The sequence below is a fragment of the Macaca fascicularis genome, chromosome 8, assembly GCF_037993035.2.
Source record: "Macaca fascicularis isolate 582-1 chromosome 8, T2T-MFA8v1.1".
In the NCBI taxonomy this organism is placed as follows: Eukaryota; Metazoa; Chordata; class Mammalia; order Primates; family Cercopithecidae; genus Macaca; species Macaca fascicularis.
The window spans coordinates 152,180,309-152,206,366 of NC_088382.1; the positions used below are offsets into that span (position 1 = coordinate 152,180,309).

General features: G+C 62.9%; 1 protein-coding gene across 18 annotated transcripts in view; it reads left to right on the forward strand.

Moving 5' to 3' along the window:
* ADGRB1 (adhesion G protein-coupled receptor B1) overlaps positions 1 to 23,224 on the forward strand; it is a 97,616-nt gene extending 74,392 nt beyond the window's left edge. For 4 of the 18 annotated variants that reach the window (XM_045398774.3, XM_065519709.2, XM_074000123.1 and 1 more), the window contains 10 exons: positions 129 to 198; positions 1,740 to 1,806; positions 4,060 to 4,145; positions 10,621 to 10,792; positions 14,308 to 14,403; positions 17,020 to 17,059; positions 19,593 to 20,299; positions 21,650 to 21,685; positions 21,847 to 21,954; positions 22,437 to 23,224. In XM_045398774.3, the coding sequence (XP_045254709.2) occupies positions 129 to 198; positions 1,740 to 1,806; positions 4,060 to 4,145; positions 10,621 to 10,792; positions 14,308 to 14,403; positions 17,020 to 17,059; positions 19,593 to 20,299; positions 21,650 to 21,685; positions 21,847 to 21,954; positions 22,437 to 22,634 (1,580 nt within the window). In that variant the 3' untranslated portion in view covers positions 22,635 to 23,224. Of the gene's footprint in view, positions 1 to 128; positions 199 to 1,739; positions 1,807 to 4,059; positions 4,146 to 6,060; positions 6,160 to 10,620; positions 10,793 to 14,307; positions 14,404 to 17,019; positions 17,075 to 19,592; positions 20,300 to 21,649; positions 21,686 to 21,846; positions 21,955 to 22,433 lie in introns of those variants that run through there. The other 14 variants (XM_045398770.3, XM_065519704.2, XM_074000124.1 and 11 more) reach the window with 9 other exon arrangements.
* The last annotated feature ends 2,834 nt before the right edge of the window (positions 23,225 to 26,058 follow it).

Sequence of the window (26,058 nt, forward strand, 5' to 3'; positions counted from 1 at the left end):
CTTGCTCAGCCCCATCCTCTGTTGGGGGCTTCAAAAGCCTGGCCCCTGCCCTCCAAGGCAGGGCTGGGAGGAGGTGGAGGTTGGCTGGGGACTTGGGTGGGGCCAACGCCCTTTCTCTGCTCCTTCAGGGCTCCCTGCACTGGTGGTGGCCATTTCCGTGGGATTCACCAAGGCCAAAGGGTACAGCACCATGAACTAGTGAGTCGGGGCATTGGGGGTGTGGTGGATGGCCGCATGGCCCCCAGAGCCTTCTGCTGCCCTGGAGGGTGAGGGCTGGCCATGCCCTCCCCCTGTGTGACCCTGACCATCTCACAGAGGCTCAGGGAGGGTGGAGCCCCAGGGGCTGGAGGCTGAGCCCCCTGGGCAGCCCCTCCCTGTTGGTCAGCCAGCTTCATCCTGGCAGCAAGCAGTGGGCAGTGGCACTGAAAGAAACCAGGCTTGCAGGGCCCCCCTTGGTCAGTTGGTCCATTAGCCACTCTGAGCCTCAGTTTCCCCATCTGCTCGGTGGGGAGGCCACCTCTGCATGGTGCTGATGAGAGGGAGGGCTATTTGAGCCACAAGCGCTCTGGGCACAGTGGGCACACCCCTACAGCAGGCCTGTGGCAGGCAGGGCAGGGGCCGGAGGCTTATTTCACAGATGACATCGCTAAGACCCCGAAGGGTCAGCTCAACCAGGTCCTTGGGGCCTTAAATGGCAAGCCAGGAAGCTTGCTGTCATCCCAAAAGCAGTGTGGTTCCCAAGATGGGGAGAGAGGGTCTGGGGCTCAGGATGGGCAGAAGAACTGGGGTAGGGGAGGGGATCCGAGGCTTGGAGGGAGGGCCTGGCTGCAGGGAGGGGAGCAGTGGGAAGCGAGAGGCAGGAGGAAGTGACCGATGCTGGCTGAGTGGGAGGACTGGAGCAGGCCTGGCTCACTCTGGAGCCCCTGGGAACAGGATGTGGCACCCCCTGGAGCCCTGCCCTGAGTGGCCATAGGGAGTGGACATAGCTGAGGGCCCAGGGGGTGAGTGCTGAGAGGGAAATCCAAACACTGTCTCCAGAGATGAGAGAAGCAAACACCTGGCCTCCCGGAGCCAGGGATGGATCAGGAGGGGATGGGGACATTGAAGTGGGGTTCTGAAGGATGAAGAGGAGTTTGTTTGACAGACGACATGGGGTAGGCTGCTCAGGGCAGAGGGAACAGTCCTTATTGGGTTTCAGATTTCCATGGGCACCACAGGTGGTGTCCAGAGATCTGGGGAATGTGGGGCTACTGACTGGGTGGGTGGTGGGGAGGATGCAGACCAGATGTGTGAGCATAGGACCAGGTGTTGAGGCCACGGGGCCTGAGCCTTGTGGGCCAGGGACCTAGCCCTGGCATTCGAGTATCACGTCAGGAAGGAAGGTCTGCCAGAGACCCCAAGAGAAGAGCCGGGAAGGGTCCAGGCCTGGGGAAGGAGGGGCAGTCAGGTGACCTTTGCCCTGCCAGCCTGGTGCCCCTGCTGTGTGGCTCTAAGCAGATGGGTCCCCCACTCTGGTACTATCCCCATCTGTAAAATGGGAGTGACGATGACTGCCTAGGGGTCCTGAGGATTCTAAGTCTAAAGAGCGGGTGTGACGTGCCCTGCACGCAGAAGGCGCTTAATAAGTGCTAGTTTTCTTCTGCCACTTCCCAGCTCACCTCCCCTACTGAGAGGCCGGTAGTGCCCCTCTGCACGCCCCTCTGCACGTGGGCGGTGCTGATGGCCTGTCTCCTCCCCAGCTGCTGGCTCTCCCTGGAGGGAGGACTGCTCTATGCCTTCGTGGGACCGGCTGCTGCCGTTGTGCTGGTACTGACCCGCCTGGACCCCACTCCCTGCAACCCTGCCCGCGCCCCCCACCTGCCTCCTGGGCCTCGGTGCTCTCTCCTGCCCTAGGCTGTGCACCTGCTGTCCCTTCAGGACGGCCCTCATCACCAGGGGGTGGGGGTGCCCACAGCCCCGCTCTGACCTGCCCTCAGCGTGCGGTGTAGGGGCTGGGCCAGGGTAGTGACCCTTCACACCTGTGAGTCTCAGCTTGCCTGATTATTGGGCGCCAGCTGTGTACCTGCCAGGAGATCCCCGCGGGTGTGGTGAGTGACATGGGAGGAAGCTGGGGACGGACAGGTGATGCGAGCAGCGGGGAGCTGCAGGCTAGACCTGGGTTGTGGGTGTCTGGCCCCAGAGCGCCAGATGTGAGGCTGGTGACCAGGGCTGCTTGCCCCTTTGGGGGCCCCAGTGAGGACCTTCCCTGTGTGGGTCCTTGGACTTTCCTTCCCACTCTTCTCCCACCTTTGTGTGGAGGAAGGCAAGACTGTGGCAGGTGGCATGCAGGGTCACTGTCCCGGGGTCACAGATGAGCTGCAGCAGACTGGGGGACCTGCCTGGGGTCACTGGCCTCTACTGGGTCCAGCTCTGAGCCTGCTTAGCCAGTCCCCGTCCCTCTACTCTGGCAGAGCACCAGGGTTCACACCCAGCATCACCTCCCCTCCCCTCTCCCCCAGGAGAGGCCATCCTTGTCCAGTAATTCCTGCCATCATGAGTGGTGTCTCTGCAGGGCCACATCCCCTTCTAGTGGGGACTCAGGCACAGGCTGGGCCCAGCAGAGAAACGTGCATGGGGGGTGAGGGGGTGCTAGCCCTGTAGGGGCAGTTGGGGAGCCTAGTGGGGGTTGGAGGGGCAGTGGGGCGCCATCCCTGGGCAGCCCCAGACCCCTTCTCACAGTCCTGGCTGTGGAATCCCACCTCCTTTATTCCTTCCTCCAGCCAGGAGGCAGGGGAGGAGTGGGGTACCTGTCAGGACCTCTAGAGCTGGCGTCAGTGCCATCTGGGCAGTGCCCCAGGCACCTGGGGATGGAGGTTGTGGGAAAGGGGACAGAGACAGGAGCCCTACCCCCGTACACCCCTCCTCAGGATGTGTCAGGAAGGCAGTCTAACTCAGGCGGCTGTGGGACCTGAGCCCCTGCAGCCCCTCCTGTCCTTGGGACCACGTGGTGCAGGCCAGACAGAGCCTACTGCAGGCAGTGGCCCGTCACTGGTGCCCATCCTCTCTTCTCTGCTCCAGCCACATCAGAAAACTAGGCTGCCCAGGAAAGAGGCCACCGTCCATCAGGCTGGCCAAGGCTGTGATGTGGGTGTCTGGGAACTGCATCCATTGTGGAAAGCAGGCCGGGTGTGTGGTCGTGAGCCCTGAGCTGGAGGGCTGCACAGTCTACCACCCTGGTCTTCTGGACGTGAAATGCCTAGTTCAGGGGTCCATGGAGTCCTGGGGTCTCCCAGCCTCCAGCTTCTGGAACCTGGGCCTGAGGAAGTCAGGCCTTGCCCCTCGGGGTCCTGGCAGCATCTTTCTGCAGAGTGGGGATGCAGGAGGAGGGCCTCAGGGAGCCTCTGGCAGTTGGGGAGCAGAGAATATGGCCTGAGACTCCTCCTTCCCCTTAGCAGAGGAGGCCGGGAGACAGGAGGAGACCCCCAGATGCTCAGGGCCAGTGGCTTCCCCGGGGTGCTCCGGGAACAGCTCTTGTCTTGAGTGGTAGCCTGGACAGTGACAGGCATGGGAGACTCATATTGGAGCCCAAGAAGAGCCTCCCTGGGTGCAGGCGCCCAGCCGGGGCCCTTACGGGGTGGGCAGTTAGTTTGATGATAGAAAAGGGAGATCAGGAAGGAAGTCTAGAGAGAGGAGGTGGCCTGCCCAGAGCAGAGAGCCAGGAGGCGTGTGGCCCCAGGGAGAGCCAGGATTGGTGTCTCTTAGGCAGGTTTCAGCTGCAGGCTGGCAAGGGCCTCTGGACCCTGTGGGTGCGGAACTCCCTGGTGGAAGGGATGCAAGGAGCACAGCAGAGGTGCTGACGGTGCGGGTGACACACAGAGAGGGCCCTGCATGGTTGGCAGCTGGGCTGGAGGTCACCTGACATCACGTCAGGCACTGGGGTTCCTGTGATGGAGGCACGGGAGGTGACCCTGAGTGTGGTAGGGGGTCATGGTCAGCATAGCCATCGTCAGTCCAACCAATGTCGGCCCTGAGCCTACGGCGGCCCCCACCCCCACACTCCCACCCCTCTCTACCCGGCAGGTGAACATGGTCATTGGGATCCTGGTGTTCAACAAGCTCGTGTCCAAAGACGGCATCACGGACAAGAAGCTGAAGGAGCGGGCAGGGTAGGACCAGGGCCACGCGGCTCCTTGCCCACCCAGCCCCGGGTCCCGGGGGATGGAGGATGCTCCATGCCTGGTCCGAGACTGCATGTCCAGGGACCCTGGAGCGGGTGGGGAAACGGAGGCACTGAGTGCAGAGGCCCCTTAGGCTGAGCCAGCCCCTCTCACTGTGCCACGGTTGCTCCATCTGACCTGGGCAGGGTGGACCCCGTAAAGTCCTCAGAAGCGGTGAAACTGATTGTGCAGGGACACCCCACCTCTGCCCGGCTCACAGGGTGGCAGCAGGGCACCCCCAGTGCTGGGTGCTGCGGGTCCCTGGCCTCCCACTCCCCTCCCACAAGGTTTGCTCCATGGCCGGGGAAGGATGTCACCTGTCCATGCAGAGACTCCCTGTCCTTGTGGGATCTGCATCATGAGGAGGACGGTGCAGGAGACAGGTGGAGCTGATGCTCCTCCCTCCGGGGAACCCAAGCCCAGGGAGTGCTCTCAGCACAGCAGCTGACAGGGCCCAGGAGCAGAGTGGAGGCGCTTGGGATGTGTGGCTGCGCCCACCTTTCAGGGACAGGGACAAGGTCCTGGGCACAGGGGGGAAGCTGCGGGGTGTGGGGAGCTGACTAGGGTGGACGAGCCCCTCTTTGTCCTCCCGCCCCCCCGGCCCCCCGCCCCTCACCTCTGCCTGCTTCTCTGTGTCTTCCAGCCCTGGCTGGTGTCTGTGTGGGCCCCTCCCCTCCGTGCCAGTCTTGCTTGGTTGCTCGGTCTCTCTCTGTCTCTCTCTCTGTTCTTGTCTCTGTCTCTTCTTGGCTCCTCCTGTCCCCAGTGAACAGAAGCTTCAGGAAGCCTTTCCCTTGGGTGCCTGTGGGTTCTGGTCCTGGTTAGGAACCAGCCGAGCTGGCCTCTGATGCTGAGTATGTGGAGTGGCCCTGGGGTCTGTCACTCGGGTGGGAGTCCTGGCGCTTTGTCTCCTGGCCTGGGAAATGGAGGCTGGAACAGATTCCTCTAAGGCTTTGCCCCACCTGCCCCCGTAACACCCTGTCCCACACTGCTCCCGAGACAGCGGTCACACTCAGAAGAGGTCCCCAGGGCTGCACATCCGGGGTCTGAGCATGGCAGACTGCCTGCCGTTACCTGGTCGTAAAAGCAGCAGTGATCTCGGGTGCTCACCCAGTGTGGATGTTTTGTTTGCTGCTTAGAATAACCATGGTGGCAGATTCTGTGGTTTTGTTCCCATCTTACAGCTGAGTAAATGGAGGTTTAGGGAGGGTGAGTGACTGGTGGAGCTGAGCTTCCAGCCCAGGTGGGCACACACTAGAGCCAAGCCCAGGCGGCCCGTACTCTGCCCACCTTGCCCTGTGTGTGCCATGGGCCAGCTGCGTGAGGTGCACACATCCCGGGAGCACACCCAGACTCGCCTGCGTGGCCGTGTAGGATTCGCTGCCCACGTAGACAGGGATGGAGGTTGGGGTGGAGGGGTGCCCAGTACACTGGTCTATGTGTGCACGCACGCCCACACATGGGCGCACACACGTGGGCATACACATGCCAGGAGGACCTGCACGAGGTCCCTGCCCAGGTCAGCTCCCTCTCAGACACACGGGAAGGGGAGCGGAAGGTGCAGTGGCCTCGTTTTGGAAATTTTGCCACTTTGTGCAGACGGAGTCAGGGTCTACCCTCAGTTGAGCACAGGAGCGCCATGCTGCCTCCCCCACGCCCACCACGTGCAGCTCACAGCCCTGCCCACCACAGTGCCCACGCCCAAGGCCTGAGTTCGTGAAGTGGCCGAGAGCCCCCAGGACCATCCCTGTCGGAGCCCAGGCTGGACTCCTGAGTGGCTGGTTTTGCACTTTGGCCCCGCCCCTCCCGCCTGGGTTCCGAGAGCAGAGCGCTTGCTTTTGTTTCAGCCTTTTAATTTCACTTGCAGTCAGCCGCCCCCGCACCCCCTCGGGTGCACCCTCAAGTGTGCCGAGTGTGGAGTCCTCTCTGCCGCCGATGCCACCTCCGACGCCACCAGTAACGCCATGTTAGTGCCTCTGCTGCCACCTCCCTCCTAGGCCCACCCTTGGGGCTCTGCGCTCTCTGAGTCACCTTTTGTTTGTTTTATGTTTATCTTTCATTTCTTCCTTTTCTGCCATCCACTCTGGGTTTCTAGGCCACTCCTGTCCCCCGACCCACTGCCCCCAGCTCCTCCTTCCGTCCTGCCCATAGGCCTGCTCTAGGCCTGGCAGCACAATGCACCGCGGGTGCAGGGCGTGGGGCCGGGCCTGGGCACGAGTGGAGTGCAGCTGTGGGCCGGGCTGCGGTTGGGAAGGAGCGGTCAGTCCTGTCCTTCCAGGGCCCGAGTGTGTGCCAGGCCGCAAGCTGCGGTTTGTTGGTTCTGGAGTTGAACCCCCACCCCCACCCCTGGTGCTGCTGGCATGGAGCCCAGGATGGCTGATGCTTGGGCAGGGGTCTGCGCCTGACAGCCCCACAGCTCTGTGGTGGGGCGAGGAGACTGGCCCTGGCTTGCCTAATGGGAAGCCTCCCTCCCTGTGAGTGCACGTGAGCACGCATGTGAGAGCATGGCCAGGTGTGTGTGCACGCATGTGAGTGTGCATGCGTGCCCAATGGGTGTGTGCGCGCCTATGCAAGAGTGTCACCACGTGTGTGCGTGTGTATGAGTGCATATGTGAATGTACATGGGTGTGCGTTCGTGTGGGAGAGCATGACCAGGTGTGTGTGTGTGCGCACGCCCATGTGAGAGCACTTACTTTCGTTCCAGGCTTTTAATTTCGCTTGTAGCCTACTGCCCCAGTACCCCCTTGGGCACGCCCTCAGGTGTACTGAGTGTGGAGTTCTCTGCTGCTGCCACCTCTGGGGCCACAAGTGTGCAAGTGTGTGTACAGGTGTGAGAATGTGCCTGGATGTGTGCAAGCATCATCTGTGTGAGTGCAACCCGGTGTGCGTACATGTGAGCGTGCATCTATGTGTGCATATGTGTGAGCGTGCATTTATGTGTGCGTACGTGTGAGCGTGCATCTGTGTGTGTACCTGTGAGCATGCATCTATGTGTGTGAGTGCGGCCCAGTGTGTGTATGTGTGAGCGTGCATCTGTGAGCGCAACTGGTGTGCCTACGTATGAGCATCTATGTGTGTGTGAGCGTGCATCTATGCATATGTGTGAGCGTGCATCTGTGTGTATACCTGTGAGCGTGCATCTGTGTGTGAGTGCAACCCAGTGTGTGTAAGTGTGGGTGTGCATGGTGTGTGAGTGCAACCTGGTATTTTGTGTGGGCGTGTGTGTATATGTGTGTGTAATCGGGCATGTGCCTGTGTGTGTGCAAGTGTGTGCATGTGGGTCTGCATGTGAGTATTGTGTATGTGGGAGTGTGTTTATAGGTGAGTGTGTGAATGCGTGTGTGTGTGTGCGCGCACATGTGTGCCTGAGAGCAAGAAGCAACCAGGGCCAAGGGAACAGGGAAGGAAGTGCTCAGAGTCAGTGGCTGCTCTGCTGGCTTGGGCAGCCTTAGGGGCTGTGTGTAGGGAGGGCGGTTTGGGCTCAGGTGGGTGGGGCCAGTTGGCCTAGAGTGTCTGGGCTTTCCAGCCTGAGGGGTCATCTTGTCCATGCCCTGCCTCCCTCAACCCAAGGTGAGCCTTCATGGCCGCACCCCCAGGCGCATACCCCTGTACCCTCCTGCTTTGCTCCCTGAGCCAGGCACTAGGGGCCCAGGGTTTTAGGAGCCATGGGAGAAAGAGCTCTGGGCCCTGGTGCTGTGCAGATGCGAGTCGGGGTGAGGCTAGCCTGTGTGGGAGGAGTAAGCTCGGAGTTGGGGTGGCGTCCACACTGGCCTGCCAGGCCCTGGGAAGTTCCGGTTCTTTGGGGCTAGTTTGCACTTGCTTTGTCTCAACACCAGGGATGGGGCGGAGGCTGTGAGATCGGCCCTGTCTCATTCCATCAGAGAGAAGCGGAGGCCACACAGATGTTCCCTTTAAAGTTACTCAAAGCCTCTCCCCACACCCCGGGCACCTGCCTCTCCAGACGGGAGCAGGTGCGGTGCAGCTGGGCACTCCTGGCCTCCCCCTTCAGCGGCTCCCGGGCCTTTCTGCTTCCTTCCCACCGCGCTCCGCAGAAATGTTTCCAAGCTACAGAGGCCGAGCTGCGGTGTGGGAGTAATTTACGGGGCCCCAGGCCGCCTGCCAACGGCAGCAGATCAGGCTGTAAATGTCAGGCCTGGAGACCCAGCCCCCTGTTGGGCAGCAGCGGGGGTGACCGGCAGCAGGCAAAGAAGTCTCCATGGGGAGCGAGGCCCTGCACCCCCTCTCAGAACTTGGGTGAGGAGAGGAGTCCAGGGTCCTGGCTCAAAGAATACCAGCTTTGGAAGGGAGAAGAGAGATTCTCCAGCTTATAGCCATGGGAAAACCAAGGCCCCAGCCGAGGGGTCCTACTCTGTGTCAGTGAGTCATTCCTTGGCTCTGTGAATATGGATGGAGGGCCTCCTCATCACAGGCTCTGTGCCAGGTGCAGGGACACAGCAGTGAGTGACAGCCGGGGCCCTGTCTGCTGCTGCAGCCTGGAGGGAGTGGCACCATCATGGGCAAGGGAGGCCTCTCTGGCCGCCTAAGTTCCCAGGCAGGGAGTGCGGGGGGAGCAGGGGTAGGCTCTCCAGGGCCAGAGGAAGAGCGAAGGAGGTTGGGGGCCTCTAGCAGACTCCAAAGCTGTGCAGGGAAGAGGGAGTCCCATGAGGCTGTTAGAGCCCATCCTATGCCCAAGAGCAGGAGGGGCAGCTGTGTGGCCAGGGCCACCGTACCCTGAGACCTGGGAGGCACTGGCTGTGCAAGACCAGGCCCTCTGTCCTGGTGCTGCTCCGGGCTCTGGGCCTGCACGTGTCCTAGCCATGGGTTTGTGGTAACACCTGAGGCTGGGGCCAGACAGATCACCACCAGACAGCATCACTGAAGAAAAGCAGGCCCAGGCCTGGGGTAGAGGGCTGGGCGGAGGAGGGGAGGAAGAGAGTCCAGGAGGTGGCATGGGGGGCTGGGCCTGCTGGGAGGTCCCAAGAGATGGGGACACATTTCCCTTGGGGGCTGGGCCCTACACGGATGTCCCGCACTAGGGGTGGGAGCAGCACTGGTGGCCAAGCTACGCTGGAGGGGGCTGAGGAGCAGAGCATGCGGTTTTGGGGGCCCTTGTCTTGGCAGACTTCAGGTCATTCCAGCATCTCTCCTGCCAGCCCTCATGTGCCAGCTCCTGCCTGGCATTCTGACCCAGAATGGATCCCCTATTCCCTATTCAGTCCTCCTGCCCCAGCTCCCCCTGCCTGCAGGGCAATCCTGTGCAGGAGGAGGGGAGGAGGGAAGGAGGGAAGCTGGCGCCAGCACCCATTCCTGGTGGCGATGACAGTCCTGCAGGCTGTGGGGCCCCCTCCGGGCAGGCACAGGGCCACCCCCTGAGCACTTGCCACGGCCGGGGTCCTGCTGGCCTCTGTCGGTGTCCCACAGCCCTGGGAAGCAGCTTGGTGTCCCCACTGTGAGGAGGAGAGCACAGGCTCAGAGGCCACCACAGAACCCAGTGGGTGGATGTGGGGAGGGGCCCAGGTCTTCACTGCTCCCAGCGAGGCTGGGCTGCAGGGGCAGGGGCAAGGGCTGCTGTGGGGCTCCTGGAGGACTCCCTGGGAGAGGGGGTGGCACTGAGGGGCAGAGGCAGCAGGACAGGTCTACAGGCAGGTGGCCGCTGGGGCTCAGGAGGCATGGGTGGAGCTGGCCCGCGAAGAGGAGGAGGCGCCTGCCCGTCTGTCTGTTGTCGCCTGTCTCTGTCTCTCCTCTGCTCCTCCCCTGCTGGCTTTGTCCGTCCGTCTGTCCTCTATCTCATTCCCTCCAAGCTTCTCCCTCCCTCCAGGTCTCTGAGTTCTGGGCTCCACCCTCCCTCCCCACCATGGCCATCTTACTGTGCCCTTCAGGGCCTGGACCCCTCGCCTGGGGCCTGTGGGCTGTCTAAGGGTCCTGGACCAGGGGATCCTACTTGGCCCCCCCACACCAGACAGCCCATCTCCCTCCAGCCTGTCTCCCCTCCCCTGTCACCTCCTAGACTGTCAGGAACCTGGATCTTCCCCAAAGAGCCCTTCCCCTTTGCCCAGCTTCCCAGGACCTCCCTCCTGAGTCCCTGGGTCCCCTCAGAGACCTCGGGCTTAGAGGGGGTGTTGGGACCTCAGTGTTGACGGTGGGCTCCTCCCCAGCCTGGGGGATGGGCTCCAGAGGGAAGGGGCAGAGCGTGGGACAGGATTGGGGGAGCCCTAGGGAGGAGAGAGGGTGCAGACGCAGCCTGGGCGGTGGAGGACCCCTAGGGAGACTCACCCCAGAGAAGATGTACTGCTTGACCCAGGCCCCCAGAGACAGAGATGGGGCCTTAGGGCCGGGTCCCCACCAAGGCCTGGAGATGCAGGGTTCAGGGCAGGGTGTCCCTGGGGGCAGGGGCTGGGGCGGCAGCGCTGACGCCCTCCATCCCCAGGGCCTCCCTGTGGAGCTCCTGCGTGGTGCTGCCGCTGCTGGCGCTGACCTGGATGTCGGCCGTGCTCGCCGTCACCGACCGCCGCTCCGCCCTCTTCCAGATCCTCTTCGCCGTCTTTGACTCGCTGGAGGGCTTTGTCATCGTCATGGTGCACTGTATCCTCCGTAGAGAGGTGGGTGGGACAGCCTCTGTCGGGCCGGGTTCCTGTAGGGTCCTGGGGCTGCCGGGTGGCCTCCTCCTTCCCCGAGGACTTTGGCAGGGAGATTGTGGGTAGGCGCAGCGTCCGTGGCCCTGATGCATCTGCAGGCCTCGGTGGTCCACAGAGCGGGGTCTGCAGGTGAGCGTGTCCCCCCTACTGTCCCTGGGAGCGGCCCAGGCAGTGCAGCACCTTCCCAAGGATGCCCTGCACCTGGCTTAGGGGTGTGGAGGACGTGGGGCCCCCATCCTCAAGGGGCCTACAGGAGCAAGGAAGCCAGCAGCAGAAGTAGACAGCTTCCAGGGCAATAGAGACTCCTGCTTCTGGCGTTTTCTGGATCTTTCCAGAAGGTGTCACTAGAAGGTTTTCACCAAACTACATCCCAGCTACCACCTGGTGGCCACAATCGGGATGCTCTTGCGGAGGCTGGAGTGTGGGAAAGCTGCATGTCGACCTCAGTGGACGAGGACACCAGCTTCCAGATCAGCACCAGAAGGGCGGAAGGCCCAGGAGCGGGGTGGCCACCTCCCTCTTCCTGGGTCCCCCTGGAGAGACCACAGAGGGACTATTGAAAAGTACACAGGTTCCCAAGGATGAAGAATTCGGGAGAAGCCGACAGCAGGGGAGCTGGCAGGTGGAGAAGCAGGATGAGAAGTGCGGCCCCAGCTGACTGGAGGCAGCTCAGGCCTCGGCCAGCTGTAGGGAGCCAGACAGAGGGTGGCAGGAGTGGGACCCGCCGCCTCCCCAGGATCTCTGGCAGCCACAGGAACGTCAGGCATGGGTGCCCTGGTTTTCCAGGCCTTAGGTGGCAATTTCCATCCCAGCCTGGAAGGGCAGGGCTGCCCTGCTTGGCCTCCCCGGCCTGGGCCTCACTCTCTGGGCAGAGTGAACAGAGGGGCTCTGGCCTGGGGCAGCCGGGACAGCTGAAGATGGGGGTGCCACCTGGAAACAAGTGGGGAAGTGGACACGCTGAGCCTGGGTCACGTGTCAGCTCTGGCCTCCCAGACCCAAACCTCTGCGGGGAGGTGTGAACACCCCTCTCGAGGCAATCTGATTTCGAGGAAAGACAGGAGGAAGAGCCGGAGTTCTGATGTCCAGCAGTGAAACGGCTCTCATACCAGCCAGCCACCAGCTGGACAGTGCTCCACACTTACATCCCAGCGGCTCCTCATGAGGACAGCAGAGCTCCTGTTAGAGCTGCAACCCACCCAGACAAGCAGGAAAACAGCGTGGGGACAGAGGCAGCCCAGGAAGGAGAAACCTCACTGACCCCTCTTTATCCTCACCTGGGAGAAGTTGCTCACCCTGGTGAGCAACACATGGGCCAGGCCCTGGCCCCAGCAATGAACTCATGTTAGTGAATCTCACAACACCTCCTAAAGCAGGTGCCATCTGCTCCGTTCCACAGACAGGACAGCTCCAGGGAGCTCATCACGGGAGCTTGTCACCATGGCTGGGATTTGAGGCCAGGCAGTTCTCTGAGGCCACACTCCTGGCCCTCAGCACCTGGCTTCTGTGAAACAAGAACAGTAGCCTATGAAAAAGGAACAAGAAGAGACTTGTGGAAATTAAAAACAGAGAGCAGCTCAAAACTCAGTAGAAGGAAAATGGAGGCAAAATGTTTCACAAAATAGAAAAGATGGAAATTGGAGAGATTTCTCAAGCAACTAGGCGAATCCCCAAGGACCAACTGACTGGTGATGGGAGCTGCAAGGGAGACAGTGGAAAGGAGGAGCTCCAGGCAGGCAGAGCCCGGGGCCACCTGGAGCAGAGAGCTGGCGCTGGGGGTCTCAGATGTGCAAGAAGCCTCATGGTTGTCACATGGGGTCAGAGGAGGGGACCCGGCATGCTCCCATGGTGGCTGGGGACAGAGGACACCAGGGCCAGACTTCCCTGAAGCCCCCAGTGAGTTCCCAGCCCCTGCGTGTGGGTTGCATGCTGCAGGGCCTTCAAGGTCCTGCCCAGAGACGGCTTCCGCCTGGGCCTGGTAGCAAGGGGCCTCGAGCCCTACCCTGGTCCTCAGCCTCAGGGGTGGTGGCCAGGGCTGCAGGGCGCGCTGAGGAGGCTGGGCCAGGTGGAGGCCATGCCAGGCAGCCCAGCCGGCCCTGTGGCCTGGGACACTCCTGCAGATGGGCAAGTCAGTCCCTTGTCTACCAATGAAGCCGGGGCCTCCTGGGCTAAGGCTGGCTCGGGCGTTCCCGGAGAGGGTACTGGAGGGACTTGGGGAGCCCCAGCTCCTCTGCTCACCCACAAAGAACACTTCCCTACTTACCTGTGGGACCAGGCACACGGTAGGTGCCCAGTAGGCATTTGCAGGGCAAGTCCGTGAGGGAGAGGATGGCAGGAAGGCACACCTGCCGTGGCGGCCTAGAGTCCTTAGCTGGTGTCCAGGGATCAGAGGCCAGCGAGACCCTGGCTTCCAGGCCTGGCCCTGCCTCTGACCAGCTGTGAAGCCATGGACAATTCTCTCGCCCACTCTGGGCCTCGGTCCCCATCTGCCTGATGAGAGGGGTGGGCTGGTGTCCTCAGCCCCCCAGCAGCATGAAGCAGAGCACTGGGTGAGGGAACGGGGCCACAGGTCCGTGGTTGAGTGGGTAGGTAGGTGGGTGCCTGGAAACCAGGAGCCCCAGCTTGCCCTCTTTCTGCTTCTGCCAACTTCTATTTGGATGCCTCCTCCAGGAAGCCCTCTGTGTTTTCATGCCCCCCCACCCCCAAGGATTCCTTTATACATTGTTACCACTGGACGGAGTGTCAGTGTGCTGCCCAGAGCAGCCAGCAGGAGGTGGCTGCTGGCCCCAGGGGAGGGACAGTTGACATTCCTAGATGATGTCTTTACCTCCTTGGGAGCTCCCTGTCCATAAGCTCTGTGCTGGCCGCTGGGTAGGTCTTCCTCTGTAGCCCCTCCTACAGAGCCTGCTGCCGTCATCATCACTGTCCCCCCGAAGAGTGGGTGGCCGCGAAGGGTGAAATCCCCCTTGACAGAGTGTGCCATTCCCAGTGGGGTGGCTGTGGGGAAGGGCCAGGCTCACGGTCCCTGGCACAGCACCCCACGCCCCCAGCGGACACTCCCAGGGCACTGAGGGCCAGGCTTTCCACTGGCTCAGAGGCGGCAACGACGCTAAGGCTGCTGGAGATGCAGGCCGGGCCCAGGGACATCTTCGGCCCGCCGCAGGTCATTGCAGGTTCTCTCAGGCGGACCCTGGCCCGAGGGCCTGCAGCAGCTCTCCGCGGCTGGGAGCTCGGTAGAGAGAATCTCAGGGGAGGGGTAGGCTCTTCCCTTCCTGGGGTCTCGTTTCCCCTTCTCCACCCAGTGGGTCATGACCCTGCAGACCAGAGGTGGCCCTGTGAGGAGGCCTCCCGCTGGGGGCCCTGCCCTTCCCCGAGTCGCCCGCCCCCCCATCCCCCACCCCGGAGATGCTGCTCACCTGATCTGGAGCTGGCGCAGGGTAGGGGCGTGGCTACCACTGAGGTGCGCGGCTCTCCCTCCCCAGGTCCAGGACGCTGTGAAATGCCGTGTGGTTGACCGGCAGGAGGAGGGCAACGGGGACTCGGGAGGCTCCTTCCAGAACGGCCACGCACAGCTCATGGTAGGACTCAGGGCCCGGGGACTCAGGCTGCCTCACCCACCTTGTACCCCCGCCGGGTGCCTCCAGGCCCTCACCGTGCCCCAAGCTCCCCTAGGCCCCAGCAGCCCTGCTGAGAGGAGCTCTGAACCCAGTGTGCAGCTGGGGAAACTGAGGCTCGCCAAGTGGAACCCCTGGTCCGGGGTTTCCAGCTGGGAAGGGCTGAGCTGAGTTTGGAGGTCTCAGCGGAGGCTGCGTCCACCCCACACTCACCCCCGCTGGCAGCGGTGCCTGTCTGGCTGGACACCGCCCTCTGAGCATCCCAGCCCTCATCTCAAGGTCCCCATCCTCACGCCTCCCAGGCCCACCCTCATCACCCTCCATCCCCACCCAGGAGTGTCCTGCTCAGCTGCCACCTAGGAGTCCAGCCTAGCCCGCCCATCCCCTGCCCCTACCCTGCGTATTCTCACCTGCTGCCTCCCTGGTGCTCCCTGGGCGCTGCCCAGGCCTCAGCCCCTGCAGGGGTGGTGGCCCTCCCTGGTGGCCCCTGGGCATCCTGCCTTCACCCTCTATGGGCTCTCTGCCCTCGCCCTGCCCGTCCTGGTGTCCTCAGCCCTGTGTTCTGCACCCCTGCTCCTGCCCGCGCCTGGGGCCCGCCCTCTTTACAGCACAGCATTCCCAGGACACGCACAGGCCCTGGGAGGGCGGCCCGAGTGGCGGCTCCTACATAAGGGCCCCCAGCAGCCCCCCATGGAGCCTCAACTCTTCACACCTTGACCTCAGCATCTTCTTCCTGCAGCCCTGTGCCCCCGGGGCCCAGCCAGGACCGTGGTGGGCTCTTAGTCACCAAGTCTGCTCCCACCCACACCCGTCACTAGACCTCCTGCCTCAGCACACGGGGTGGAGCCGGGCCCCCTTCTCCACCCTCCAGGCCTCAGAACAACATCCACGCCCTGGCCTGGTGCTAAGCAGAACCCGCAGCTGTGCTGGTCTTGCTCCTGCCCCTGTGTCCTTCATACAAGCTTCCGCCCTAGGGGTTGCCCACCCTGCACACTCCCGTGGGTCCCCTCCTCCAGGGAGTCCTCCAAGCTTCCACCCCAGGGGTTGCCCACCCTGTACGCTCCCGTGGGTCCCTCCTCCAGGGAGTCCTCCCTGACTCTTGTCCTTTCGGGCCACCTGTTTGGGCTTAGGCCACACCCCAGGTGAACTCTGCACGGCTGGCATGCGGGAGGTGCTCCCAGGGTCCCGGGGTGCCTGGCCATCTCATGGTGGTCGTGAAGCTCACAGACAGATGGCATGTCCAGCCCCGGGTGAGGGTGAGGTCCTTTGGTGAGACGGCCACCTCGGCTCTCAGGTGACGTCCAGGCAGGCCCCTCACGGCTCCATGCCACAGTATCTCCATCAGCCAGGGTGCAGGTGTCCGCCAGTGGCTAGCTTGTCACTTTGGGACACAGCTTCCCCCCGCCCCCGTGTTTCTCCTGGCCTGACCTCTGATCCCAGGGGGAAGATTTCGTTGTCTCCAGCCAACCCAACCCCTGCATTTGCAGGGAAGAAACCTCCAGGTTTTCGGTGAAGGGCAGGCCTGTCCCCTGGAGCCCCAGGGCCCCTGGAGAAGGACAGCCCCAGGCCTGGGCAGGCCCTGAGCTCCCTGAGGGTGGGCCTGGGCTGCCCACTGCTGCCTCCCCAGCTGACTGTCAGCCTGCTGTGGCTGCCTGAGGTGGTGGGTGCTGGCCTTGGCCCTGAATTGCATGTTTAACCCCCCTCCACCACCTCTCCCCAGCCCGTGGGTAGGACCCCCTTGGAGGGATGTGGGGGACCAAGGGTGAGAGTTCTGGTGCCACAGGCCCAGGCCTAGGGGGAGAGACGAGACCAGAGGAGGCGGGAGGTCCTCAGCTCCCCAGATGCCTTGCAGAGAGCACACGTGTGCTATACAGACAGGCTCACACACACGTACGTGCGTGCACGCACACAACCTCAGAAACACACAGAGCCACATACAGAGATATACACGCACGTACATGCACCAAACACTCAGACGCATTCTCTCACGTTTACAAACACATAAATCCACACGTAAACACGGGGACACAAATTCACCACTTTGATACACAGACATATCTATAAGCACGCATGCGCGCTCACACTCACACATGCATCCATCCAGAGATGCAAACGCCCGCCACACGGGCAAGCGCATAGGGAGGCGCGGTCGCCCACGTGGGCACTGGGCTGTGAACGTGTGCGTGCACGCACACAACCTCAAACACACAGAGCTACATACAGAGATATACACACACGTACATGCACCAAACACTCAGACGCATTCTCTCACATTTACAAACACACAAATCCACATGTAAACACGGGGACACAAATTCACCACTTTGATACACAGACATATCTATAAGCACGAATGCGCGCTCACACTCACACATGCATCCATCCAGAGACGCAAACGCCCGCCACACGGGCAAGCGCATAGGGAGGCGCGGTCGCCCACGTGGGCACTGGGCTGTGAACGTGGATGGGGGTTCCTTGGGGCAGCCGAAGCACCGTGGCCCTCCTGAGTGATCTGTGCACGCGTGCACACAGCCCCGCTCCCAGAGGCGCTCACCCTGCCCTGCCATCTCTGTCCTACAGACCGACTTCGAGAAGGACGTGGATCTGGCCTGTAGATCAGGTGAGCGCCCGACAGGTGAGAGGACAGTGCCAGCCCGACCCCCTGCACGGCCCCACTCCATGCCTCCACCTGTGCATCACCCACATCACTCATCCCTGTCCACCCCTGCCGCCCCCACCCACACCCAGCCACACCATCAGGCCCACCCGGACCCAGGGGACCTGCCCTGGGGGCCCAGCCGAGGCAGCGACCTTGGCCACCTTGCCTCCCACCCCCGCCCACGCCCCAAGGCCGAAGGAGGGTCCACAGGGCATGATCAGAAGCTTCCAGAACACCGCCCTGGCATTCCTACTGGGTAGGTGCCCGTGTAGCCCCTGGCTGCCTCCCCTGCCCACCTGGCATCTCCTCTTCCTCTGTCGTGCCTCCAGCTTGGAGCACAGCCCCACCCCAGTGCCCCCTCCCCCCACCCACCTCCTGCCTGCCCCCCTCTAGCACCTGTGTTCTGTGCCACCTTCATTTCCTCATTACCAGTCCCAGCAGGGGGAGAAGTGAGTGGGGCTTTCGGGCTAGGGCGACAATGGGGAGCAAGAGGAAGGCGGGGAGAAGGACCCACCATGGAGCCCTCGGCCGGTGCTGAGCTTCCTGGAACCAAGTGCAAAAAGGGAATGACTGCCCAATAAAGGAAGCTCTGCCGCCCATCCCCAAGCATCAGACTGGGAGGGTCTGTTTCTGCCCCCACCACTGTTCTGTGAACCAGGTCCTGAGGCAGTGACAGGCGGTGGCTTTCTAGGCTGTGGAGAGGCCAATGGACCATGCACCCTCTGGTCATTTAGATATTTGAGGAGCACGTTCTCTAAAGACAGCCCTGGCAGAGGAGCTGGGACAGCCCCAGGTGGGGAGTGTGTGCTGGTACCAGTTGGGCCCCAGGAGGGCTTCCTGGCAGAGGTGACATCAGGGCTGGGCTGAATGGGAGCTGGACAAAAAGCACTTTCTGCCCCCTTGGGGTCTCCTGTGATCCAGTCCCACAGCCTCTCCACGGGGTGGCCCCGGGACTTGGAGCCTCAGGTGGCTTTGGTGTGTGGGGGCCTCTCTGGGCCCCTGATTCCCTCTCATTCGTGCGCTGTGTGCGGTGCCTTCTGGATCGCATGCAGCTAGTGGATGCGCCATGAGCAACTAGTGCTGAGTGTCTGGGAGCTTCCTCAAAGGAGGAGGGTGGGCGGGGCACCAGCGAGGGGCCTGGGCCTGGGGGGAGCTTGGCTTTTATTCTGCCCTGAGCTGGGCAGATGCGAGGGAGGCATCCAGATCCCTCACATGCCAGGTGCTCATTCTGCCTTGTGGGAAGCAAAGCGTGAGGTGTGGGGGAGGTCGGGAGCCCCAGGGTCTGTGCGGGGTGGGGCGGCCTTGGGGACGTGTGTCCTGAGAGTGCTGCGGCCGTCCGGGTGGGGCCTGTGGGTTGACGGGGAGGATGACGGGTTGCTCTCGGGTGGGGATGGTGGGGGCGGGGCTGAAGATGGGCGCAGGGTGTTGCTGTCCAGAGGGTGGAGGAGAGGACGGGGCCAGGAGCACGGCCTGCCGAGCTCTGAGGGGGAGAGGGAAGCCTGTGTTTGGAAGAGTGAGTGCCCCCTGGCAGGTGACCCTGGGGCCTGTGTGCCTAGCAAGGTGGCTGAAGGGAGCAGCTGCTCAACACAGGCTGGATCCAGGGCTGGCTTGGTGTGTGGGTAACCGTCTGGCAGCCTGCACAGGGCAGGACACGGGCCGGGCCAGGCTTCCCAGGAAGGGTCCCAGGGTCTGGATCTTTGGAGACTGGGGCTTGGAGAAAGGAGGGATGTGGAGGGTGGACACCCCTCTGGCAGGGGCAGGTGGCTGGGTGAGGGTCAGCCTGGGGCTCTCTGCCAACCAGGAGGGGCTGGATTCATTGACAGGAGGTCGGGGGCAAACTGGAGCCCCACTCAGAGGTCAGGGCAGCTGGGGTCCTTGCAGCTGACCAGAGACAGAATCGAGAGGTGTCTGGGGATGGGGACTTTTCTCCAGGGACTGGGAGGCCCTCAGGGCAGAGTGGGGAGGCTTGCAGGCCCCAGGGGCAGCAGTGCAGGAAGGGCTGTGACAGAGGGCCAGGGCCTCACAGCTGCACTCAGTACCACTGGGCTCCCCCACGCTGTCCCCCAACCACACCAGGCCCAGGGCCATGGGCGCTGGGAGCACTGGGGTTCGGCTGGGCTCTGCCACAAGAACAGGCCGTTCTGCCTGTGTCCCTGTGCTTCCGGGAGTTGAGGCCGCCCTCGCGTGCTCTTCTCAGCGCTGGGGAGGGCAGTGTGTGGGTGGCAGCCATTTGTCGTCTTGGGGCTGGCGGAGAGGGACACCCTGTGTGGCAGCCTCATCTGAGGACACAGGAACCCTAGGGGGTGCAGCACCAGGCCTGGGTAGGGTGGTACCTGCAGTCGGCCCTCAGATCGGGACCCAGCAGGACCTGGCCGGGGTCTCCCAGGAGGTGGCGGCCTCACAGGGCAGACTGGGCCGCTTTCCTGCTGGGGACCGTCCTACGTTGTCCTCACCCCCACACCTGTCCCCGCTGTCTCCCCCGCGGCCCCTGCAGTGCTGAACAAGGACATCGCGGCCTGCCGTACAGCCACCATCACGGGCACACTGAAGCGGCCGTCTCTGCCCGAGGAGGAGAAGCTGAAGCTGGCCCATGCCAAGGGGCCGCCCACCAATTTCAACAGCCTGCCGGCCAACGTGTCCAAGCTGCACCTGCACGGCTCACCCCGTTATCCCGGCGGGCCCCTGCCCGACTTCCCCAACCACTCACTGACCCTCAAGAGGGACAAGGCGCCCAAGTCCTCCTTCGTCGGTGACGGGGACATCTTCAAGAAGCTGGACTCGGAGCTGAGCCGGGCCCAGGAGAAGGCTCTGGACACGAGCTACGTGATCTTACCCACGGCCACGGCCACGCTGCGGCCCAAGCCCAAGGAGGAGCCCAAGTACAGCATCCACATTGACCAGATGCCGCAGACCCGCCTCATCCACCTCAGCACGGCACCCGAGGCCAGCCTCCCTGCCCGCAGCCCGCCCTCCCGCCAGGCCCCCAGTGGCGGGCCCCCTGAGGCGCCCCCTGCCCAGCCCCCACCGCCCCCGCCCCCACCTCCCCCACCTCCCCAGCAACCCCTGCCCCCACCGCCCAGTCTGGAGCCAGCACCCCCCAGCCTGGGGGAGCCCGGGGAGCCTGCGGCCCATCCGGGACCCAGCACGGGGCCCAGCACCAAGAACGAGAATGTCGCCACCTTGTCTGTGAGCTCCCTGGAGGTGAGGGGGGCAGGGGTGGGCTACACCCCAGCCAGCGATGGCAGCAGCTGGGTCACCCCTGCTGGGTGGGACCCCCACGCCGTCAGCGGGGCGGACTGTGTTGGGACCCAGGCATGCTGGCTCTGCCTCCCAGCTACACCCCCAACCCCTGGCCCTGCTGGGTGTGCTGAGTATGTCTGCCATGTGGTCCCCACCCTAGGCTTGGCAGCGTGGTCTCACCCCGTTTCAAAGGGGCTCAGGGATCCACAGTCTGTACCCACGAAGCAGGACCTGCACCTGCACAGTCGCTAGTCCAGCCCGTGGGGCAGCCTGGCAGCACGTACCTGCCTAGGTCAGCCTGGAGCCTGCAGCGGACCTGGCCTCAGTCGGCCCGCAGCATGTGGTTTTTGGGGGAGCCTGTCCCCACCACCTGGCTCCTGGCCTCTGGTGATGCTGCCGTGTCCCTGAGTTCTCTGTTGGGGGACCCAGCCACGTGTCCCCAAGTTCTCTGTCAGGGGACCCAGCCATGTGTCCCCGAGTTCTCTGTCGGGGAGACCCAGGCATGTGTCCCTGAGTTCTGTCAGGGGACCCAGCCATGTGTCCCTGAATTTTCTGTCGGGGGACCCAGCCATGTGGCCCCGAGTTCTCTGTCGGGGAGACCCAGGCATGTGTCCCTGAGTTCTGTCGGGGGACCCAACCATGTGGCCCTGAATTCTCTGTCGGGGGACCCAGCCATGTGGCCCCGAGTTCTCTTGTCGGGGGACCCAGCCATGTGTCCCTGAATTCTCTGTCGGGGAACCCAGCCATGTGGCCCCGAGTTCTCTGTCAGGGAGACCCAGGCATGTGTCCCTGAGTTCTGTCGGGGGACCCAGCCATGTGGCCCTGAATTCTCTGTGGGGGGACCCAGCCATGTGGCCCTGAGTTCTCTTGTCGGGGGACCCAGCCATGTGTCCCTGAATTTTCTGTCGGGGGACCCAGCCATGTGGCCGCGAGTTCTCTGTCGGGGAGACCCAGGCATGTGTCCCTGAGTTCTGTCGGGGGACCCAGCCATGTGTCCCTGAATTCTCTGTCGGGGAACCCAGCCATGTGGCCCCAAGTTCAGGTCTCCTTGATCCTGGGGAGTGAGTCGTGAGCAGGGGAGCTGAACACCCCAGCCCCGCCCTGGGGCTGCTCGCTTGCACCCAGCGCATAGCTGGAGGAGCTGCGTCTGTGCGTCCCCAGGCATGTCCCCCGGGTCTGGCCTGGTCCCTGAAGGCAGGGATGAGATGAGCGAGTCCCTGATGCCCTCAGTGTCAGGCAGGGAGAGGCGTGGACTTGTCAGGAGATTTTAGGGACCCTTGGCGAATGTTCACGAACCCCTTCTCCCTGCAGCGGCGGAAGTCTCGGTATGCAGAACTGGACTTTGAGGTGAGTCCTGGTGTCCCCCTCCCCCAGACACTTAGGGCCAGATGTGCTCTGAGCTCCCACACGGCCAGGCAGCTCCCCGGGAGCCAGGGGACGGGCGGGACGGGCGGGGCGGGCAGGGTGGGCTCCTGGCCCAGGACTCACTGTCCAGACCCTGCCTGCAGAAGATCATGCACACCCGGAAGCGGCACCAAGACATGTTCCAGGACCTGAACCGGAAGCTGCAGCACGCAGCGGAGAAGGACAAGGAGGTGCTGGGCCCGGACAGCAAGGTCTGAAGGGCAGGGAGGGGTGGGGTGGGGAGAGCCCTTAGGTCAAGCCTCGTCTCCCTTCTGCCCTGGCTTTGCCCACTTCATCCACTCATTCATTCATTCATTTGCCTGTCCCTGAGGGCCGGCCTGACCCTGCCATGCCAGACTCTGGAGGCCATGGCCATGCTGGGAGCTGAGCGGTCACGAGCCTGCTCCTGGGGCCAGGGGTCTGGATTAGGGTGGAGCCAATCCAGCGCAGGGCCCCCATAGCCTGACCCGACCATGGGGTTCGCAACCTCTGCCAAGGCTGGGGAGAGGATCTGCGCCTGCCGCTGCCCAGCTGTGTTCTGGGCTCTTGTCCTGAAAGCCTCATCCTGTCCCCTGTCTGTCCCCCACCTCCCGTCCCTTCCTCACTGATGCGTGTCTGCCTCCTCCCCCCGCTCCTCGGGCTCATGGCTCTCCCTCCGGGCCCCACCCTCCTGCACTACTGGGCCACCCAGCAGCCAGAAAAGCAGCAGACGCCCAACAAGAGGCCTTGGGAGAGCCTCCGGAAAGCCCACGGGACGCCCACGTGGGTGAAGAAGGAGCTGGAGCCGCTGCAGCCGTCGCCGCTGGAGCTTCGCAGCGTGGAGTGGGAGAGGTCGGGCGCCACGATCCCGCTGGTGGGCCAGGACATCATCGACCTCCAGACCGAGGTCTGAGCGGGTGGGCGGCGGCCACGCACTGGGCCATGGAGGAGGGATGCTGCTCCGCCCGCTCCTGCCGCAGACGGGCACAGACACGCTCGCGGGCGGCGGGCCAGGCCCGCGCCCCGGCCTCAGGGCGCTCAGACGGCGGCCAGGCACAGGGCCCGCAGTGCTGGGACCAGAGCCAGATGCAGGACAGGAGGCAGCCCGGCCAGCGGGCACAGGGCACCAGAGGCTGAAGGTGCCTCAGACTCTGCCCTCCTCGGGCCGAGGCCCGGCGGGCAGATGGGCAGACGGCTGTGGACCATGGACAGGCCCAGTGCGGCCAGCGTCCCAGGGTGCCCACCTGAGCTCCTGCTGCGGAGGACCAGCCTGCTTGGCCCGGCCGGCCTGGCACCGTTTTTTAAACACCCCCATCCCTTGGGAAGCAGCCAGCCCCCTACACCTTCCAGGGCCCTGGGCCCCTCCTAGACCCAGGTGGAGAGCACAGCCCTCCGACCCTCACGGCCCCCAGGGGCAGGACTGAGCCCCCTCCAGGAAGAAGCAGGGGGGAATCTATTTTTTCTCTCCTTTTCTTTTCTTCAATAAAAAGAATTAAAAACCCATGTCGTCTCTGTGTGGTCTCCCTCTGCGTGGCCCGGTGTCCTGGCCCAGCCCTGGCTGCTGGGGTGAAGTCCTGCCTGGCCTTGGTGTCCCCTCATCCCTGGGCCAGGAGGACTGGGGAGGCCACGTGGGCCCTGCAGCTCCTGCCTTGCCCTGGGCCTGGACGTCTGGGCCTTGGGCTCCCAGGCCAGCGGCCGTGTGGCTCCCAAGGCGTCCCCTCTCCCTGGGGCTCTGGGAACATTCAGGGAGCCCCAAGTGCTGGTGCCCTTGGCTCCCTCCTGACCCTTCTCAGCACATGAGCTTCACACAGCTCTGAGGCCCCTCAGTGGGGACACATTCGACTCTCCTTGTTCCTTTAGTCATTTTCAGGAGGGACAGAATGAACACACCGATTCTTTAAAATAGTCTGACACAGTGGAAATTCATGTGGGGGCAGGGACTCCAAGGGAGGGAGGAAGCCTCCCTCTCAGTGCTCCCCACTCCTTCCCGCCCACCTGGGGCCCTGCCCTTCTCTGCTCCTGCCTCTGCCCTGGGGCAGGCACAGTTCTGGGTCCCCTCTTCATTGCTGGGAGCACTTCCTGTCCCCAGGCCTGGGTCCTGTCTGCCCGGGGGGGAATGGGGAGCACATGTGAACACTCCTAGGCCCTCCCCCACCAGCCCAAACGGAGGCCCCTCCTTCCCTGCACCCTCCTCCCACCCCAGGAGCTTTGAGATGCACGTCCTGCCTTCCTCTGTGTCTCCAGCAGGGGGCAGCCTGAGCCCCCGAAGGGAGGCTGGTTGGGGGAAGCCACAAGGCTGGCAGGGACAGTAGCGGGGAAGGAGGGGCCCCCCTCAGACTGTGCACTCCACCCTGCAGGGCCCCAGGACCAGGAGAAAATTGCACAGAGACTGGGCTGTGAGAGCAATGCCGCCCCAAGCTGCAGAGGGGGCTACAGCCTGGCATCCCCCTCGCCCCCCTGCAGGCTCAACTGTGCCTTGTCATACCTCCTGACCCCAGAGTCCTCACCAGCAGAGGAGGCGGGACGGGGGAGGTGCTTGTGGGTGCGGTGACCGCAGTGACCGTGGGTGATCACAGATGGTCACGTGTGGCCATGACTGACTGCACTGAGTGGGTGGATGTGGAGTGGATGTCTGGGAACGGGGCGGTGTGTCTGCAGTGACCCAGAGGAGATGGTGCAAAGTCCCTGGGTTCCAGCAGTTGAGAAGCACAGTCCCCGAGTCGCAGATCTGAGCACCCCCAGAAAACCAGAATGTTTTGGCGAGATTGGACAACAAAACCCGATGAAAACCGAGTCACACTGTATCTCTAAAGCTCCTTTGAACCGCTGCATGCACACGCGTGTATGTTCTGCAGCAGGGATGCTAATGCATTTTATTATGCTCCTCCCAGGATACTAAGTGAAATATCACACACATCACACCTTCTTTCTTAACCCAAACAGTTTCCACTTGGCACCGGGGTTTCAGGTAAGAGGCTGTGGACTGTGGTCCCTTCCTCATCCGTAGTTACGGAAAGAAACTAAGGATGGCCCCTGGGAGCAGGTGGAGAAAGCGCTGAGCGCCCAGCTCCCCCTCTGCAGAAGGCAGCACAGAGCCTGGGGCAGGTTTTGGAGGTGGGGCTTCCACTCAGGTCACCCCATCCTTGTAGAGGGGCCAGAGCAGGTTCTTGGCCAGCTCCCTGACCTGCTGGCCCCATGTTCACACCCAGTGACAGGAGAAGCTGCAACAAAACAAAACAACGAATAACAAGAAGGGACCCAAGCCACACAGCCCTGCATGCAAGGGAAGCAACTCAGGACAGTGTGAGCCGCTGGCGTCAGACACACAGAGTGACCAGGAGCAGGAGCAACTAAGGACAGTGTGAGCCGCTGGGGTCAGACACACAGAGTGACCAGGAGCAGGAGCAACTCGGGACAGTGTGAGCCGCTGGGGTCAGACACACAGAGTGACCAGGGTCAGGGCTCACAGTGTGCCCAGGTCAGGGATTAGCCTGTGACCAGAATAAGGGTTCAGCCTGTGGCCGGGATCAGGGCTCAGAGTGTGGCCAAGGTCAGGCTCAACGTGTGATTGGGGCAGGGCTCAGTGTCCCCATGGTCAAGACTAAGTGGCAGCCAGAGTCCCGTTTCTCCTTCACTGTGGTCCGCCCCTCCCAGAAGGCCATGTCTGTGCCAGGAGAAGCTATATCCTGTGTCCTGCCCTGGCCCCAGCGTTCACAATGACGCATCACAGAAATTGCTCTCTTCCCCTGTCTCTCAGAGCAGGAAGCTGGCCAGGGATCATCCCTGGAGATTCATCAAACCCTTGGGTCTGCCCCAGGCACCTTCTTGTGGTGAGCCGTGTGCTGGTCAGTGCTTTGGGCCCGAGGCCATGGAGATGCCCCAAGCTGGAACAGGTGCCTCTTCCCAAACTTCTGCTGGTTTCCCTCTGCTTCATCCAGCTGCTCGCAGTGATGTGCTCTTGGCACTGAGCAAGGCAGGGACCACGATTCTGTCTGTAGGAGAGGATACCCAGACTCAGGCTGGCTGGCGTCCCACAGGCGTTGAGAGCAAGGCTATACCCACAACGCAGCGCCCCCACCTCAAATTCCCTGACCCTCCCCACAACGGGGTGCTTTCCTGAGGGTACCAGTGGCACACCCATCTGCCACTCCCTCCACCTGAAGCTACTCCTTTCCTGTGGAGTCCAGGGCTGACCAGTTTGCCAGAAAGATCTTCATGGGCCTTGTGTTTACTCTATTGTCTTGGCCTCCTTGTACAAGTGCCACCCTCCTCAGCAACATGTCACTGGTGAAGTTGAGACCACCTCCTCTGACACCCTCCATCTGTCACCATCAGCA